The 19,684-nt window shown below is 41.7% G+C and overlaps 1 protein-coding gene across 2 annotated transcripts in view; it reads right to left on the minus strand.

Moving 5' to 3' along the window:
* ENPP2 (ectonucleotide pyrophosphatase/phosphodiesterase 2) overlaps positions 1-14,779 on the minus strand; it is a 118,763-nt gene extending 103,984 nt beyond the window's left edge. The window contains exon 1 of one of the 2 annotated variants that reach the window (XM_038000189.2): positions 14,640-14,779. In XM_038000189.2, the coding sequence (XP_037856117.2) occupies positions 14,640-14,660 (21 nt within the window). In that variant the 5' untranslated portion in view covers positions 14,661-14,779. The remainder of the gene's footprint in view (positions 1-14,639) is intronic. The other variant, XM_038000187.2, reaches the window with a different exon arrangement.
* Positions 14,780-19,684: the final 4,905 nt, after the last annotated feature.

The raw sequence follows: 19,684 nt of genomic DNA on the forward strand, positions 1-19,684 counted from the left end.
TACCACCTTTCCAAGGCATCCAAAACATGCTGGAAAAATTGCAAAACCCTGCTGATGTTATCCACACACATTCATGCATTCATGACGCTTCACTTCAGCAAAGCCTCCAGGCTTCCCTGCCAGAACTTTGACTACATCATATTATCTATCCATTGACTAGTTCATGGACAATGTCTCAAGCCTTCCGTTCCCATCCCTCTCGGGGAACAACTTTATATCCTAATCTCGTCAGACGATCAAGGCCATTCTAATATGCTTAACACACCACACACAGATTTTATTCCTAGTGATTCCATAAGAAAATAGGCTTCAAAGGATGAAGGATATCGGTGAAAAAACTGATAGCTTTTCTTGCTTTTGCCTAAGGATCAAATTGAGGTGTTTCTGAAGAAAATTGCTTGTCTTGTATTATTTAAGAAGGCCATTCTCTGGCAGCCCTGACTACATTTTTAATCAATCTGGAGCCACTGGGAATAGATATTGGGACTATAAATATCAGGGGTAACAATAATAAGAGGTTCAGGGTCCAGGAATCACTGGATAAACATCTTATCTCACCACAGGCCTTTTCAAGGCAACTCTGACTTGCCAAGGGACTAAGAAACGTGGTCAGGCCAAAGTATAAATATAAATATAAATATTGAGAAACTGAAAAAGTATCTCTCCTAGCTATCTTCTGAAAAGGAGGGGCCACTGTGCTCTAGAAACTTCCTGATGGAAATGTTCTAACAAGCAGCCACAGGAGATGCTTTGGTTGACAACGTTTCCACGCTCTTTGTTTTCATTTCCATAGGCTCCCTACTTTCAAAAAATAGTTATTTGAAATTAAAATAACAAATGTCTTGTGGATGACATGTCAAGTGCTTTTATAATTTCTTTTCAGACGTGATCTCATTTAAACCTGGCAACAATCATGCAAATAGGTACTATCATTATCTGTAATTTATAGGGGTAGAAGCTGAAATACAGAGGAATGAATTGGGGGAGCTGGGATGTAAACAGTGTGGCCCCAGAGCCTGAGAACTTCACCACTACACTATACCATCTGTCTTGTCTTTGAAAAGGACAGTATTTAACAAGAAGTCACAAATCAGTTTCCCCTTTGTTTATCAATTTAGGACAAAGGTAACAAACAACCAGCCCCTCTTGGGTTAGCTTCTGAGCAGAAGCTTTGGAATTCAAACAGATCTTGGTTTGAATTCTAAGAACTGTGAGACCTTTCTCAAGTTTCAGCTTTCCATTTGTTTCATTCTAGAAATAAGAATAACAGTACTGCTTCAGAGAGAGTTTTGAGCAGTTGTAGGCAAAGTTTCTGTAAAGGGCGAGAAAAACATTTTAGGTCTTGTGTGCCACACAGCAATCTCTGTCACAACGACTCAACTTGCTGTTGTAGCGTGAAAGTGGTCACGAACTGTATGGAAACAAATGGGGTAGCTACGTTCCATTAAAATTTTATTTACACAAACAGAAGGCAGCTGCACAACAAAGGAAACCTTCAACAGAGTGAGGAGACAACCTACGGAAATATTCACAGAAAATATAAGCCATACATCTGATAAGGGACTAAGATCCAAAATACACAATAGCAAGAAAACAACCTGATATAAAGATGAAGCTGGAAACCATCATCCTTAACAAACTACCACAGGAACAGAAAACCAAACACCGCATGTTCTCACTCATAAGTGGGAGTTGAACAATGAGAACACATGGACACAGGGAGGGGAACATCACACACCAGGGACCGTGGGGGGCTGAGGGGCAAAGGGAGGGAGAGCATTAGGACATAGACCTAATGCTTGTGGGGCTTAAAACCTAGATGACGGGTTGACAGGTGCAGCAAACCACCATGACACATGTATACCTATGTGACAAACCTGCACGTTCAGCACATGTATCCCAGAACTTAAAGCAAAACAAAAAATAATGAATGAAGAACCTGAACAGACATTTCTCAAAAGAAGATACACAAAAGGCCAACAGGTACAGGAAAGGTGCTCAACATCACTAATCATCAGGGAAATGCAAAGCAAAACCACACTGAAATATCACCTCGGACCTGTTAGAATAGCTACGATCAAAAACATGAAAGACAGTAAGTGTTGGCTAGGGTGTGGAGAAAAGGAAACCCTTGTGCAGCTTTCGTGGAATTGTAAATCAGTGCAATCATTAAGCAAAACAGTGTAGGGACTTCTCAAACCATTAAAAATAGAACTGCCATATGATCTAGCAATCCCACTACCAGGTGTATGTCCAAAGGAAATGAAATCAGCACGTTGAAGAGATATCTGCTCTCCTATGTTTATTGCAGCATTATTCACGATAGCCAAAATATGGAATCAACTTAAGTGTCCATCAGCAGATGAATTGATAAAGAAAATGTGGTATATATACACAATAGAATATGATGCAGCCCTAAACAAGAATGAGAGCCTGCAACAATCTGGATGAACCTGGAGGACATTATGCTTAATGAAATAAGCCAGGCACAGAAAGACAAATACCACATGATTGCATTTATATGTGGAATCTAAAAAAACCAAACTTATACAAGCAGAGAATAGGACAGTGGTTACAGAGGCCAGGGGTGGGAGAAATGGGAAGGTGGTGGTCAAAGGGTATAAAGTTTTAGTTAGAAAAGATATCTTATTCCTCCAGGAGGAATAGGTTCTGGAGATCTGTTATACAGCATGGTGACTAAGGCATAATAATGTTTTATATACTTGAAAATTGCTAAGGGAACGGATTTTAAACATTCTCATCACCAGTGATAAGGATGTGAGGTGATAAACCAATGTTAATTAGTTTTAAATGTATACATTCACCAGTGTATACATGCATCAAAATATCATGTTGTATCTCATGCATACGATGTATTTGTCAATTAAATAAACAATAAAGCAAATTGCATAGATATATAAAAAAATAATTTTGTTTAGAATCTAGACCAATGGGTTTCAAAGTGTGATCCCAAACCAGTCAAAATAGCATTACCTGGGAACTAGTCAGAAATGTAAATCCTCTGGCCACACCAGACCTACTGGATCAGAAACTTTAGGGGTGGGGCTTAGCAGCAGGTGTTCAAACAAACCCTCCAGGTGACTCTGATGCAGCTGAAATTTGAGATCGATCTACATATTTCTATTTCTAATAGCACCCTTTCTTAAGACTGTTTTTGTGAACCAGCTTTTTCTTTTCACTCTCTTTTGCTTTGCAAGTGTAAAATAAAACTTTGACACGTGCTGGAGAAAACAACAAAAACAGGCAGGACAATATCTGGCCTGTAGGCCATAGTTAACCAACCCCTGATTTTGAGCATTGCAAGAGATAACATATGGGCTTTGCACGATCCCTAGAATACAAGTCACTGAAAATGGGTAGTATAGGCCAGGCATGGTGCCTCACACCTGTAATCCCAGGACTTTGAGAGGCCAAGGTGGAGGATCACTTGAGGTCAGGAGTTCGAGATCAGCCTGGCCAACATTGTGAAACCCTGTCTCTACCAAACATTTTTTTAAAAAATTGGTGAGGTGTGGTGGCACACACCTGTAATCCCAGCTGCTCAGGAGGCTGAGGCAGGAGAATCACTTGAATCTGGGAGTTAGAGGTTCCAGCGAGCTGAGATTGCGCCGCTGTACTCCAGCCTATGCAACAGAGTGAGAGACTCTGTCAAAAAAAAAAAAGAAAGAAAGAAAAGAGAAAGAAAGAAAGAAAGAAAGAAAGAAAGAAAGAAAGAAAGAAAGAAAGAAAGAAAGAAAGAAAGAAAGAAAGAAAGAAAGAAAGAGAGAGAGAGAGAGAGAGAGGGAGGGAGGGAGGGAGGGAGGGAGGGAGGGAGGGAGGGAGGGAGGGAGGAAGGAAGGAAGGAAGGAAGGAAGGAAGGAAGGAAGGAAGGAAGGAAGGAAGGAAGGAAGGAAGGAAGGAAGGGGAAGGGGAAGGGAAGGGGGAAAAGGAAAAGAAAAAAAGGAAAAGAAAAAGAAAAGAAAAAAGAAAAGAAAACGGGTAGTGTAATTGTTGTGGTTCCCACATGAGATGAGCAGTGCTTTTTCAAGTTAGGTCAAAAAAAAAAAAAATCCCAACCAAACTCAAGGAAATTTAACACATTGTCAATAACCTCTGGAGTCTTACTTGGGTAAATGCATAATTTTCATAGACTTTTAAAATATTGAAGAATTATTAACACTCCACCCACAAAATTGTCTTACAGATAGAGTTGCCAGATACAATACTTTTTTAGTATTTTCAATATTGGGGATGTATTTATCCCAAAACAGTATACATTGTTTATCTGAAATTGAAATTTAACTGGGGCATCCTGGGATTTTGTTGTTTTTGTCTTTTTTGAGTTTTGCTAAATCTAACAACCCTACCTATAGATCTCTTAGAGTTTCACCATCTGGGAACCACTGGTTTTATTGCATAACAGGGATAACCTAAGATAAGCAATATTTTGTTCTTTCAGGGAGGAAAAGAATTGCATTCTTATGGAATTATCCCCAAGGTTAAAAACTAATAACTCCCCTGTGTAGAAGCCACTGAAACACTCTGAGACATCCCCGTGCTGTACACTCACGGATGCCAAGAACAAGCTTAGGTCACCCAAGGAAAAAGTACAATAATCTTGCATTTGTTCCTACTGATTAAAGTCAAGCAGCTTCCAGGAAAATGAAGGCGTCCCTCGCACCACTATGTTGAATTAATATCTGAACAGTATTAATGATGGAAAAACTCAAATATATCCAACATATCCAAAGTTTTGCAGTTGGATTTGTGGGTAATCAAACTGTGTACTGAGAAAGTCTATTTTGTCAGTAAACAAAGCTCCAAAGTGGAGACGAAATATTCTTTGCAAGTAAACACAGGGGCCTAAATCAAGGATTCCTGGTAAATATTTGATAATGATGACGCAGGCACACTAGGTGCCTTCAGGCTTCAGATATATTCCAACAAGAAGGCTTATAAAATCATTCTCACGAAAGTTATAAAAATGGGGAAATGTGGCTCAGCATGCTACAATCTATGTCTTTTCAAACTTCAGAGAAGGAAGATGATATTTGACATGTCCATGAAGATGAATGCATTGAGTTTTAATTAAAAGAGCACAGTATTTACCATCAGAAGACCCGTGTTTGAGTTTCCGCACTACCACTTCCAAGCTGTGCAGCCTTGAAAAATTCACTTAGTCTCTCTGAACTTCTGTTTTCTCTCTCTAAAACAGAGAGGAAGAGAATTCCCATCTCACACGCTTTGGTCAGGGTCAAGGAGATAATAGAAATGAAAATGCTTTGCAAGCTGTGAAACTGCAAAGCACTGTCCCGATCATTTCTATGAAGAAGAGCAAACTCTCCGGTGACTGGAAAGTGAAATAATGTTGTACTGAGTGTTACCAGCTGAAACCATGCGAAGGACATTACGCTTTCAAGAAATGGGTGTTAGTTAGCTCAGGCTGCCATATAAGAAAGTAGCGGGTGGCTTAAACAATGAAATGTTATCAGCCAGGCTCAGTAGCTCACACCTGTTATCCCAGCACTGTGGGAGAAAGAGGTAGGCGGATCACTTGAGGTCAGAGTTCGAGACCAACATGGCCAACATGGTAAAACTCCATCTCTACTAAAAATACAAAAATCAGCCGGGTGTGGTGGCACATGCCTGTAGTCCCAGCTACTTGGGAGGCTGAGGCAGGAGAATTGCTTAAGTCTAGAAGGTGGAGGTTGCAGTGAGTCAAAACAAAAACAAAACAACAACAACAAAAGGCAATGAAACACATCATCTCACATTCTGGAGATGAGAAGTCTGAGATCAAGGTGTCGGTTGGCAGGGTTGGTTTCTTTCGAGGCTTCACTCCATGGCTTGTAGATGGCCATCTATTCCCTGTGTCTGCTCCTGTGTCTAAATCTCTCCTTTTTATACAGACATCAGTCATATTGGGTTAGGACCCATCCTCATGACCTCCTTTAATCTGAATACCATTCTGAAGACTCTGTCTCTAAATAAGGTCACCTTCTAAGGAACTGGGGATTATGACTTCAACATTTGAATTGCGAGAGGATACAATTCGACCCATAACAACATCTTTCATTTATTCTATTAAAAAGCGGTCAAAGGGGTTCAGAGTGTGTCCCAAAGCCTGCTTCTCCTCAGATAAAAACATTCCACTCTACAATGGACACCTTCTGCTTTAAGATGATAAATTATTTACTTTGGAATAAGGATTCACGTCTGTAATACCTTCTCCAAACACCAAAACACTAGGCAGTGCCCCTCTTTTCACGAAAATATCTTTATTCTGTAGCAAACATGTCACTTTCCCTTATATTTAGCTTATGAACAAAATTATGTCTCACACTGATACAAAGACACTGAAGTTTTTAGATTTCAGACTCAATTTTCTGTTTAAGACATTTACTTATCAGTTTTCAATCCCTCCTGTACTAAGCCTACAGATTGTTGACACATTTCCAAATCAGACAAGGTGCCTTCATTAACTTATAGGACTAATAAGTATATACACACATATAAAAATCTCATATATAATCGATATATGTAACATAAAATAAAAATGATGTTTTTAAATCATCATTTAAAATCATAAGGCAAAGTTAGCCCTTTTTGTTTTTAACTCATGCTTTCTTAGCGACTCAATATCCTTCTTTCCATCAATAATTGTCTTGCCATCTTAGAAAAATATGAATGTCCCAGACCAAATGGATGCATGAATGTTTCTCTTGGGCGTTGGTCATTATAGTTCTTTTTGCAACATCAAAAATGTGGAAATAGCCTGATATCGAGCAGGAGTTTGCCAGACAAATCATGAGGCAGCTACATCTAGAATACAAGGCACCCATTGAAGATTATGTTTTTGAAAAATATATAATGAAATGGGGCGATATTCATGGTAAGCTGTTAAAGACAAGCAGGTTACAGAAGGCTATGGACAATTCCAATTTTAAGGCTACATACACATAAAAGAATATAGAAGGGATATTCATTAATGTGCTAATATGCTTATCTCTAAATAGTGAGATTGTAGATAATTTTTGTTTCTTTTTTGTACTTTCCTTTTTTGATTTTTTTTCCCACAAAATGCATGCATCACTCATATAATGAAAATATGACCTTTCTTAATAAATGAAAATTTCCCTCTGAAAGTTTATTGCTTCAAACAAAGCACCATTCATTCCAATGGGTTACTGTATTTTTGAAAGATATTAGTACCTTACTTCTAGGAGATGATAACTTAGGGAAAGGGCTCAAAAAAGTATAAAAATAATTATATTTTCAGCAATATAATGCAACCTATCACATTATAAAAAGACAATTTAAAAAGAAAAAAGACCGGGCATGGTGGCTCACACCTGTCATCCTAGCACTTTGGGAGGCTGAGGCGGGCAGATCACCTGAGGTCAGGAGTTCAAGACCAGCCTGACCAACATGGAGAAACCCCATCTCTACTAAAAATACAAAATTAGCCAGGCATGGTGGCACATGCCTGTAATCCCAGCTACTTGGGAGGCTGAGGCAGGATAATTGTTTGAACCCAGGAGGTGGAGGTTGTGATGAGCCGAGATCAGGCCATTGCAATTGCATTCCAGCCTGGACAACAAGAGCAAAACTGTCTTAAAAAAAAAAAAAAAAAAAAAAAAAAAAAAAAAAAAAGGCGCTTAATGAAGGACTTACCTTTTGATTTAGATTAGGACTTAATGAAAATGTATATTTTCCAGGAGGTACATAGATGATGGAGAGGAAGGGTATTCCTGACACAGGAAATGGCATAAGTAAACCGACTTGTAGTAAAATGCCTGGTCTACTGTGAGAGTAACAAATAGTTTAGTATGAGTAGTTCATGGGAGTTCTAAAAGAGTGTCAGTGGTCGAGGGAGGAAAATCAAGTCATAGAGCTGGATGGTCATAAAATTTATTGTTCAAACTAAGACCTCTTCAAGCATGAAAAAAGTTGCTGTTAATAGCTGCAGGAAACAAAAGCATACACTAGGACCCTACCAGGAAACCAAGACATATGGCCACCTAACAAAGGACTGGATCCCAGGACACCTTAAATGCCAAGCTCAGATATGTGAACCTTATACACAGAATCTTGAAATCCTAGGGTTGAAAAGAAATGTCAATGCCCTCCAGCCTGGCTAACCATATTCCTGCCTCTCCAACTTTTCCAAGAATTGCTATCAAGCCTTTGTTTAAATTTCTCTGTGACAAAGAACTCATTGCCTTGGGATGCCTGTTAGAAAATTCTTTATTGTATTGAGCTGAAATGTATCTCCTTGTGTCTCTTATTCATTTGGTTCATTCATTCATTCATCCTGCCCTCTCAAAGACAAACACAATGATTATCTCCCTTCCACATTAGAGGGAAAGACAGACATTGTGACCCTCTAAATCTTCTCTTTCACAGGTTAAATGTCCTGCACCCACCCTTCTTACAGCATTCCTGCAGTCTGTCACCATATTCTTATAACTCCTAATTAGCTTTTGAATTAATCCACTCTTGTCACCTTCCCTGCTGCCCTTTTGTTTAGGGCCACCGTCTTTTCTTGCTTATATGACACAGCGCCTCCTAAGTGGTCTGTCTCTTACCAGCCATCCTTCCAACTCATTGTTCACATTGCAGCAAGATTGATCTTTCCAAGACCCCAAACCGATTGTGACACTGCCCTGCTTACAAACTCCATGGGCTCCCCATTTTCATAAAGATCAATTACAGCTTCAAGAAGGACAGTGTCATGTCATTCTGGCCTCAGCCACCATTCCAGTCTCATTTCTCTCATCCCCTCCCCTCTCTTACATTCCTTCTTTAGTCCCTCGCACAGCCCACTGAAGGTACTGACACCTCTGCTTGGAGCCCTCTTCCCTCCATCACCTTCACCCTCATCTGTACTCAGCCTTTGGGTCTCAATGTAGACATCACTTCCTATAGAATGTTTACCCTGGTCCCATTAAGTCTAGATTAAATATCCCTTCTCAGGTGGTCTCACGGGGACCTAAGCTTCCCCTATCAAAGCAAGTAGAATATTGAATTAAAGTCACCTGGTTCCTCATCGAACACCTCTGCTCCGTTGTAAATACCATGAGAGCAGGTCTTCTTCAGCACTGTTGTCTTCAACATCTAGCAGAGTGGTTGTCACATAGTAGGTGCTCAGATAATAATAGACAATACAGTTGCTAATAAATTTATGTTTGGCACCCAGAACTAGATACGATTGTTCTGAATATGTTCTGAACAATACAGAGTACAATGATTATCATGTCTCATGTTCTATACTCTAGACCTCTTTTTCTTTCTTTCTTTTTTTTTTTTTTTTTTTTTTTTTTGAGACAGAGTCTCACTCTGTCACCCAGGCTAGAGTGCAATGATGCAACCTCAGTTCACTGCACCCTCCACCTCTCCTGCCTCAGCCTCCTGAGTACCTGGGACTACAGGCACCTGCCACCATGCCCAGCTGATTTTTGTATTTTTAGTAGAGACAGGGTTTCACCATGTTAGCCGGGATGGTCTCCATCTCTTGCCCTCATGATCCACCCGCCTCCGCCTCCCAAAGTGCTGGGATTACAGGCATGAGCCACCACACCTGGTCTCTAGACCTCTTTTAATACAACAAAACTCTGTTTTAAAAGAAACATGTCACTATTGATTCTATCATCAGTTTAAATCTCTAAACCTTAACTATATGAAGCCGCCACTTCTCTCTAACTTTCTGTCTCTTCCTCTCTCTGTCTCTTCCTTTCTCAATCTCCCTTTCCCTCTCCCTCTCCTTCCCATCCCCCTCTGTCATACACATACACACATACCTAATAATTTGCAATTGACTTTTGGGATCCATGCACAAGACTTTTTATATCTCTCTCTGCACACACACCCCAAAAATTAAAAGTCAAAACAGATTATAACTTATTGATAACTTTTGGACTCCTAATCCTTATGCCTTTTCTCTTAGCAAATGGGAGCCTTATATTATGCCTTTATACATATCAGTGATGCTGAATAAACAGGAATGAAGACAGAGCCCAGTAGCATGCCACTAAAGACATTCACATGTCAATCCATATGTTTATCAGCTCTCCTTTAACAAATGCATTCAACCAGTCATTAATCCAGCCCATATGCACTTTTCTTTTTATTATTATTATTATTATTATACTTTAAGTTCTAGGGTACATGTGCACAACGTGCAGGTTTGTTACATATGTATACATGAGCCATGCTGGTGTGCTGCACCCATTAACTCATCATTCACATTAGGTATATCTCATAATGTTATCCCTCCCCACTTCCCCCACTCCACGACATGCCCTGGTGTGTGATATTCCCTGTCCTGTGTCCAAGTGTTCTCATTGTTCAATTCCCACCTATGAGTGAGAACACGCGGTGTTAGGTTTTTTGTCCTTGCGATAGTTTGCTGAGAATGATGGTTTCCAGCTTCATCCATGTCCCTACAAAGGACATGAACTTATCCTTTTTATGGCTGCATAGTATTCCATGGTGTATATGTGCCACATTTTCTTAACCCAGTCTATCATTGATAGACTGACAACATTTGGGTTGGTTCCAAGTCTTTGCTATTGTGACATATGCACTTTCCTAATCCAGAAGAAGATGACAGAATCTGTGCCTTCCTGAAATCAATGTTGTCAACTGATTACAGTTTATTGAGTATAACCATGTTCCAGGTGCATTCACATACTTTATTTTAGCTAAATCTTCCAGTACCTATTATTCTTTTTTAATAGATAATAAAACCATCTCTCAGAAAATTACACAAGTAGCAAGTGCCAGAACAGGGATGTGAGCCCAGGTCCTGTGACTCCAAGTTCATGGTCATTAGCACACATGATATTGGGATTATCTCAAAAAAGAAAACATGCATAATTTGATTTATGCTGGCTCCACTATTCGCCACCTACTTCACTCTCCCAAATATCTGTGGAATTAATTAATTCCTTTGATTAGAGATTCCTAACCGGAGGTTCATTACAACTCAAAGGAGTCTCAGAGTTGACTTGTAATGAACCCACTGAAAGTTCATACAAAGTGCAATATGTGGTGTATCCTGCATTTTTTTCTACTTAGTGTATGGATACACTAAGTAGTGTGTATCTATATCTGAAAAGGACCTTCTCAAACAGTTTGAGAACAACTTCAAGTTTAAATAACTCCCTATCAAAGTTAATCATCATTCACCTTTCTGTCTGAAGGTTTAGATTGCACGCATCTCTTTCTTTAGGAAATCAAAACTGCATTTACTTATCTCTAGCATCCCAAACTCTCCATCACTTTCTAAAGAGTTTTTAGAGGGCTTGCCCACTGGCCCATTCGGAGGTCCTGGATGCCTTCTCTGGATCAAGCTTATCAAAGGACTCTTAGAAGCCCACCTATCTAGGCCTTTGGTGTCCTTGTCCCAAGCCAGGTTCCAGCCTAAAGAAGACTCCTTTGCCTTCACAAAGTCAACTGAGCCAAAACTGCAAGAGGCTTTTCTTGCAGCTCTTCCTTGGGGAAGGTTAGGATAGGTGCAATAGCAATAGGAGAAGCCCACCCGTTGAGATGTGAATTAGAGAGTGAACTGATAGACCCAGAGACTTGAGACCTTATTCTCAAATATCCAGAAAGTCTAAACCCTTCCATTGCTAAGTAAGTAGAAAACTATGTTTTCCCTGATAATCATACTTAATCTTTATCCCTTAGCATATTATAGATGATAATTTCCTGAAAGCTTCTGTATCTCTGTCATCTAATTCAATGCTTAAACATAGTCATTCACAAAAATTGCACAGAAATTCATTGAGCATCCGAGCTAGGTCTAAGCACTAACTGTAATGATACTAAGACAAAAAGAGTTGATCCTTAAGGACTGGTGTGGGATGGACAAGTAAATAGATAGTTACAATAAATAATGGTAAGTGCTCTGATCCACAGGAACAAAGGAAGCTCTGGGAGAACAAGAGGGGGCCACGTAACCCATTGGTAAGGATGATCTGCATATTTTCCAAGAGAAAGGGGCTTTCAGCTGGGTCTAAATAAAAATAGAGGTTAGACACAGACCTCATAGATGTACAGAAAGAAAGTCTTATTTAATAAATAGTTTAACATCCCTAAATTCATATATGATATGGACAAAACATACATAAAATGTACAAAAATGGTGCATAAAATCTGGAGAAGAAGTGAGTAGTAAGATATAAAAATGAAGAGGAAGGTAAAAGGCAAGTTGTGGAGAACGTGTATCCACCAAAGTTATTCCTGAAAGAAAATAAAAATGGGAATCTGTGAAGACTTTTCAAAAAAGAACTGCATGATCCTATTACATTTTAGAAACATCATTTGACACAGTCTGGGCACGGTGGCTCACGCCTGTAATCCTAGCACTTTGGGAGGCCGAGGTGGGTGAATCACTTGAGGTCAAGAGTTCGAAACCAGCCTGGCCAACATGGCGAAACCCCGTCTCTACTAAAAATGCAAAAAAAAAAAAAAAAAAAAAGAAAAGAAAGAAAAAGAAAAAGAAAAAAAAATTTACCCGGGCATGGTGGCAGGCACCTGTAATCCCAGCTACTCGGGAGCCTGAGGCAGGAGAATTGCTTGAATCTGGGAAGTGGAGGTTGTAGTGAGCTGAGATGACACCACTGTGCTCCAGTCTGGGCAACAGAGCAAGACTCTATCTCAAAAAATAAGAAAGAAAGATCATTTGACACAGTGTGGAGACAAAATGTAGGTATGGGCTGGGCAAGACTGGCCCCAATTGAGACTAATGGGAAGTTGTGGCCAGAATGGAATTTGAGGGAATACTGGCCATAACTATAACAGTGGTGGGGGAGGTGGAGACACGACTATGTGTATGAATTATACTCAGCAACGAGAGTAGACAGGGCTTGGTGATGACTGTCATGAATGAAAGGTAAGAAGTCACCTAGGGTGGTTCTGGTGCGTCTGACTTGGACAACTTGAGGAATGCCATTTAAGCAGTGGCAAAGAGAAGAGGAAGAGCAGGCCTGGGAGAAGAAGGGAGAAGACAGATCCAGGTTCTAACGCGCTGATTTTAAGGTGCTCTATGGGACATCAAAGTAGAGACTGGAATTTTAGGGGAAAGATTAGGCTAGGTTTGGGAGACATCATGTATGTGTAGTGGTTGAAGCCGTTGGAGTGAATGAGATTATCCAGACAGACTGCAGGATGAGAAGCGAAGAGAGTCAAGAAGAAAGAGCAGTGCACACGAACATTTATGAAGTGAAGCCCTTTAAGTATTAAATTGTAACTCAAAAGGTCAGAAGGGAGCCAGGGAAGCACGAGATTGCAGCATTCAGGACACAGTCAAAAACAGAGAGAGGAAAGGACCAATAGTTCAAAATGACACAGAGGCTGTGTGTGTACGTGGGGGTGGGGGGGGAGTTGAAAATGCTCTATGGTTTTGCTACAAGGAGGTCTTCGGCGGCCTTGCCAAAGGTTGGCCCTCAGAGGTGAGGGTGGACGCCAGGTGACTGGGTGTGAAGGAGCAAAAGGGTAGTGAGGACAAGGAGACAGCAAATGCCACCCACTCTTTCAAGGAGTTTAGTGGGAAGAGGAGCAGAAAACTGAGGTGACAGCCAGAGGTGACCACTGCAGGGGAAACCAGAAGTTCCATTAAATACCTGATGAGCAGAAGTGCAGAAAACCTCCTGTGCTCCGTGGAACTGGGTAAATGATAAATACATAAGCAATACCATAACTGGGTTCCCTCTCCATCCTGCTGGGCACTAGAGCGGCTTTTGTTTCCATTCCCCCTATCAGTGAGAAGTGGCTCGTGCTTCACTTGTTAAAACGAAACAAGAGTGTGGAAGCTCAGCAATCGCTGGAACCCTTTGACCCCCGCTCCGCACCTGAAGACCGGCTGTGCCCGTTGCCCCTGCGGATGCTCCCCAATGTTCGCCCTTGGAGACTTCCAAGTCCAGATCAAAAGCACCTATAATCAGTTGAAGCCCAGGGCTCCCTCTAGTCTTATCCAAAATTAGCCAGATCCGTTTGAAAGGCTTGTTCAAATAGAAGAGGACAAAGAGCCAAGAGACTGGCTGTGCCGAATTGTGCACGTCAATCAACATCTCTGTGGAGCCTGCGAGGGGCGCGTTTGGGGAAGGGGCTCCCTCCTTCAGGGAGATGATTCTGTTTCCTGGAGGCAAGTATGGGAGTCCAGAGGACCTTACTAAACATATTGTTTTAAAAATCCCCGTCCTTCTTGTCAAGCCACTGTCCCACAGGTAATAAACAAGAAGCCCGGCCGTCTCGCCGCCCAGGAGGACAGAGCTCGCTGTGCCCTGCAGCTGGTAAGGCTGAGGGTCGCCCGCTTGCACAGTGTGGAGCCGTGGTGAACCGAGAGTCCTCCACAGTCCCCCAATGCAAGTCGGACCGGCTTGCCTTCCAGAAACCAGAGACAAACTCGATATTTACAAACTCATTCTCTGGCAACGAAAACTCGAAATGAGTTGAGCTCCGCATTTGCGCGCCTGCAAATTGCTCCAGCTGAGTGCACGGGAACGCAGCCCAACAGGGACCGTTTTCCGGCAAACCTGGAGGCCCTTTGCAAGGTTTCTCTGCTTGACAGAATGGCAGCTGTGACCCGGGAGCCCAAGCAATGGAGGACGGGTAGAGAGAGGCGCGTACCGTACCCGATCGGCGTGGCGGGTCATGCTGCGGGAGTCTCGGCGCCTGTTCCTGCCCGGGCGCTGCGGACGCGGCCTGGGTTGCAGCCCCGCGACCTGGGAGCTGTGCTCCGGACGGCTGCTGCGGACTGCTCTTGTTTGCACTGGGCCGTTTGCTTTTGGGATTTCTCCAATGCAGATGTAGTCAGGGGGCCGCTGTCCCGAGGGACAATGATTCCATTGGAAGCTGGCCTTTGACAAGACACACACATGACCTTTGACTAAAATGGCTTTGGGGAAGGAAAGTGTCGGGAGGCTGAAGACGGGGGCCGTCGTCGTGCACATTCTCACCCCCGACAGTGCCTAAGTTAATTTTTCCTCTTTCAAGGAGAACCTCTGTGAGGTTTGGGTTGCCATTTCTCTTTCATTCTGTAGGATTCAGTCTCTTGTTTCCAAAAGGATTTCGCTGCAGAAGTTTCCTGCTGTGTTGTTAATGCATTCCCTGAACTAGCATTTCCAGGTCAAACAGGGGCAGGCCTGTGTTGTATACGTTCCTCTGACACTCTGGAAAATATCACCACCATTTTTTTTTTTTTTTCTAAAACACGCTACAGTTTACAAAGGGCTTTTCACAATCATGCTGTCATTTGGCCTCCCAAACAATGCGGGGGAGGCTCTCCTACTACTGCCATTTCACACATAAAGAATTAGCAGCTCAGAAAAATATTTGCCCAATCACCCAACCAGAAAGTGAAATCAAGGTCTTCTTCATTGGCATCCAGTCCACATCCACGAAACCACCCACCCCCCTGCTGAGTGCCCCACACTACTAATGAAAACACAATGAATATAAAGCAACAGTAGCTACTGTTATTTTAATTTTCGAATTACAAAAGTGAGTGTCAGAAATTGTTTTATTAGATAATAGATGCTTTGTTCCTGGATATTCACAGATATCTTGAATTGATTGGCTACATTTAAAAAAAAAAAAATAGTTTACTGCTAAAAGGATGCTGTGGTAACCAGACTAGCCACTTAGCTGTACAAGCCAGGTGTTCCCGGGGCTGCTACCAAAGTTCATCACTAACCACTATCAGTACCTCTTTCTATCTTATTTCTGGGTCCTTTCAGACAGTGAAATACTAAACAAAAGGGAAGGGGCTGTGAGCTTGTGAAATAAACACTGGACAACCAGTCAGCATCACAGCATTTTAATGTGATGGAGACGGGGTTGGGAGTAACGGAGAGTTACGGTGGAGGTCTGCAGAGAAGCCCTAGGCCTAGACCTCCCCAGTGTGAAAGGCAATAATACCTTCACTGTTTTCAGTTCAGAAAAGGGGAAAGGGGGTGACACTCACTCTCAATTTTGAAGGACTTGCAGGAGCCAACCAGGAGAAGAAGAGGGGGAAGGACATCACCAACCCAGACAACACTAGGTACAAAGCTGCCGTGGTGCATTCAGCGAACTTGAAAATAGTCGGGGCAAGCAGGAGCAGACGGTGTGAGAGGGTGAATCTAGAGAAGAAGGTGTGGGACGGACTCTGACCAGCCTCCTGTGTCACTCTAGGGGATGTGGACTTCATCTTGCAAGGCTGAATGTGTTAATATAACTGGCTCTGGGGTATCAACTCACAAGAAAAGGATACAGGAGTCATGCATTGTTCTCCAACAACAAAAAGATACAGATCAACATCACTTAGCTTGGTAGTTAGCGGCATTTGCTTCGTCAGATAGATGCAGTTTCTTCTTCCTAGCTGCAAAAATGTGAGCAATACATTTTACCTCACCAAGCCTCAGTTTTCTCATCAGTAAAACTAGACTTGTGATATATACTATGAGGATTAAATGAAGTTATGTAGATAAAACCCTTAGCCTTTCTGCAGGCATTGAGTTATAGTCAATAAAAGATAGCTATTAAATTTTAAAGTACTTTAAAATGTGCAGTGCCTACCGTGGAATAACAAGGCACTCTCTTTCTTCCAGTTCTCTTGCTGCCTTATTCTCATCATACTTCTGGCTTTGGACTCATTAGAAGTTTATCTCTTGTTCCTTCCTCTTCTTATATTCAGGGTTTTCTTCTGTTTGTTTGTTTGTTTTCAGATGGAGTCTTGCTCTATCACCCAGGCTGAAGTGCAGTGGCACAATCTCTGCTCACTGCAACCTCCACCTCCCAAATTCAAGTGATTCTCCTGTCTCAGCCTCCACGTAGCTGATATTACAAGCGCCCTCTACTACGCCCGGGTAATTTTTGTATTTTTAGTAGAGGTGGAGTTTCACTATGTTGGCCAGGATGGTCTCGAACTCCTGACCTTAAGTGATCCACTTGCCTTGGCCTCCCAAAGTGCTGGGATTACAGGTGTGAGCCACTGCATCTGATCTCAGCTCCTTCCTGACAATACTTCTTCTATGTCTTAGACTAGTCTTTATATCAATTTCAATCTGTCTCTCCTTCTACTTTAATTTGTTCATTTATTTGTCCTACCATTGCCACACCCATCTGCAAATTCTCCACCCAAGATGTAGCTAGCTGCTAGAGCTAGACATCATTCCAAAATCATGACCATTGGCACCACCATTGATGTCTGGGCTACCCCTGGCTGGGCACTCAGCACCACCTCAATTCTTACAAATGTCCCCAGTCATCTCACTTCTCTAAGTATGCAAAGTAACCCTTTCCACCTCTTTAGAACCCTGATCCCACTCCCACCTGGCTTCCTTTCAGCAAAAAAACTCTTTTCTCCCAATAAAGAACACAGTAGCTATCAGAAGGAAATTCTATTTCCTGTCCCTGCACCAGAAAAATATATCTATTCTCCACTCCTCCCCTCCTACCTCAGAGATACCTCTTTTTCTGTGCACTATAGATTCCCTCTCTTCCCACTTCCTTTGAAAAACTCTTTCATCAAACATTGCCTTTCCTTTCAACTTCTTCTCTACTGATATCATCAGTTCATTTATTCAGTAGGCATTTATAAAACAACTATAATCAAGCATCTTTGATTCTGGACATACACGGATAAATAAAACATCACAGCCTATAAACACATTAAAGTCCCTCCCACACACCATGTTTCCTCATGGAGTCTGAATATGTGCCAGTTCCTTGCAACAGTAACAACAACAACAGCACATGCACCCAGCATGTGCCCACTTCCAGGAACATTCTTCCATAGATCTTTCAAGGCCAGTTTCTACTCATACTTTAGGTGCTGACTTAATGTCACGTGCTCAAAGAGTTCTTCCTAGGATATGAACAGACACTTCTCAAAAAAAAAAGACATTTGCGCAGCCAACAAACATGAATAAAAGCTCATCATCACTGGTTATTAGAGAAATGAACATCAAAACCACAATGAGATACCATCTCACGCCAGTTAGAATGGCAATCATTAAAAAGTCAGGAAACAACAGATGCTGGTGAGGATGTGGAGAAATAAGAACGCTTTAACACTGTTGGTGGGAGTGTAAATTAGTTCAACCATTGTGAAAGACAGTGTAGCAATTCCTCAAGGATCCAGACCCAGAAATACCATTTGACCCAGCAATCCCATTACTGGGCATATACCCAAAGGATTCTAAATCATTCTACTATAAAGACACATGCACATGTATGTTTATTGCAGCACTATTTACAATAGCAAAGACTTGGAACCAATCCAAATGTCCATCAACGGTAAACTGGATAAAGAAAATATAGCACATATACACCATGGAATACTATGCAGCCATAAAAAGAATAAGTTCATGTCCTTTGCAGGGACATGGATGAAGCTGGAAGCCATCATTCTCAACAAATTAACACAGGAACAGAAAAGCAAACAGTGCATTTTCTCACTCATAAGTGAGAGGTGAACAATGAGAACACATGGACACAGGGAGGGGAACATCACACACCGGGGCCTATCGGGGGGTGGGAGACAAGTGGAGGGAGAGCAGTAAGGCAAATACCTAATGCACGTGGGGTTTAAAACCTAAATGACGGGTTGACGGGTGCAGCAAACCACCATGGCACATGTATACCTGTGTAACAAACCTGTATGTTCAGCACACATATCCCAGAACTTAAAGCAAAATTTTTAAAAAATTTACAGTGGGGCATGAGGAACTTTTGGAGATGGTAGCTTGTGTTGATGATTGTACATACATATGGACGCATTTATATGTACATATGTAAGTAAATGTTAAAAAAAGCAAGAGTTCTTCCTTGACCAGCCAGTCTAATGAGCCATCTTTTTCTTCATTATTGGCTATCTTTTAACCTTTCTTGTTTCCTTCATATCATTTATCTCACGTTGTAATGAAAAGCTCCTCAGTCTGCTCGCCTGCTTATTTTCTGTTGTTGCCACTAGTCTGAACCTCCATGAGGGCTGAGACTCTTATGTTTTATTCAGCCCGGTATCTCATACCTACTAGGCAACTCAGAAAGCATTGTTAATTGTACATGCCAGGTGCCAGGACCATATTTGCCTTAATCTTTTTTTAAAATTTTTTCTTTGTCTCCATCATACAGCCTACTGAATTTCAACATCAAGTAAAATTAGAATCTCCCAGGCTGTTAACAATCTTGATGCCCAAAGCACACTCAGACCAGCTATCACTGAAGTGAGATTCAGGTAGTTCCAAAAGCCAAGCTTGAGAACCACTGACTTAGCCTCTGCATGCACAGGTGAGGCTCAATAAAGAAGTGAAGACATGAGTGAATGATTCAGGGAATGGGGTCATTCAGCTTCTGGTTATCTTTAGTCCTCTTCTCCTTGGTCTCTCCCCACATAATCTGTTATCTAGGCATACAAACCCCCAAACAAGCCCTGCTCTCTCATTTTCCCAATCTTTCAAGTGGTTCTAGCTCTACTAAAACATCCATGCCCCAGCCTGGCTCCCTAAGGAGTTTCCCTACTGGTAAAACCTGGGTTTGGGCTCAACACAAGCTCCTCTGCCAGGCTCTGGGCCTCTTCTCTGCTTGCTCATGACATGCTATTAGTGCAGTCAAGGCTGCTTCCTGCTGCTGTGTCATGATTATTCTTGACCAAGAGCTCTTTTCTCCTGTGCCCCATGTGTGGCAGGCTGCCTAG

This window comes from Chlorocebus sabaeus, chromosome 8, assembly GCF_047675955.1.
Source record: "Chlorocebus sabaeus isolate Y175 chromosome 8, mChlSab1.0.hap1, whole genome shotgun sequence".
Taxonomy (NCBI): domain Eukaryota; kingdom Metazoa; phylum Chordata; class Mammalia; order Primates; family Cercopithecidae; genus Chlorocebus; species Chlorocebus sabaeus.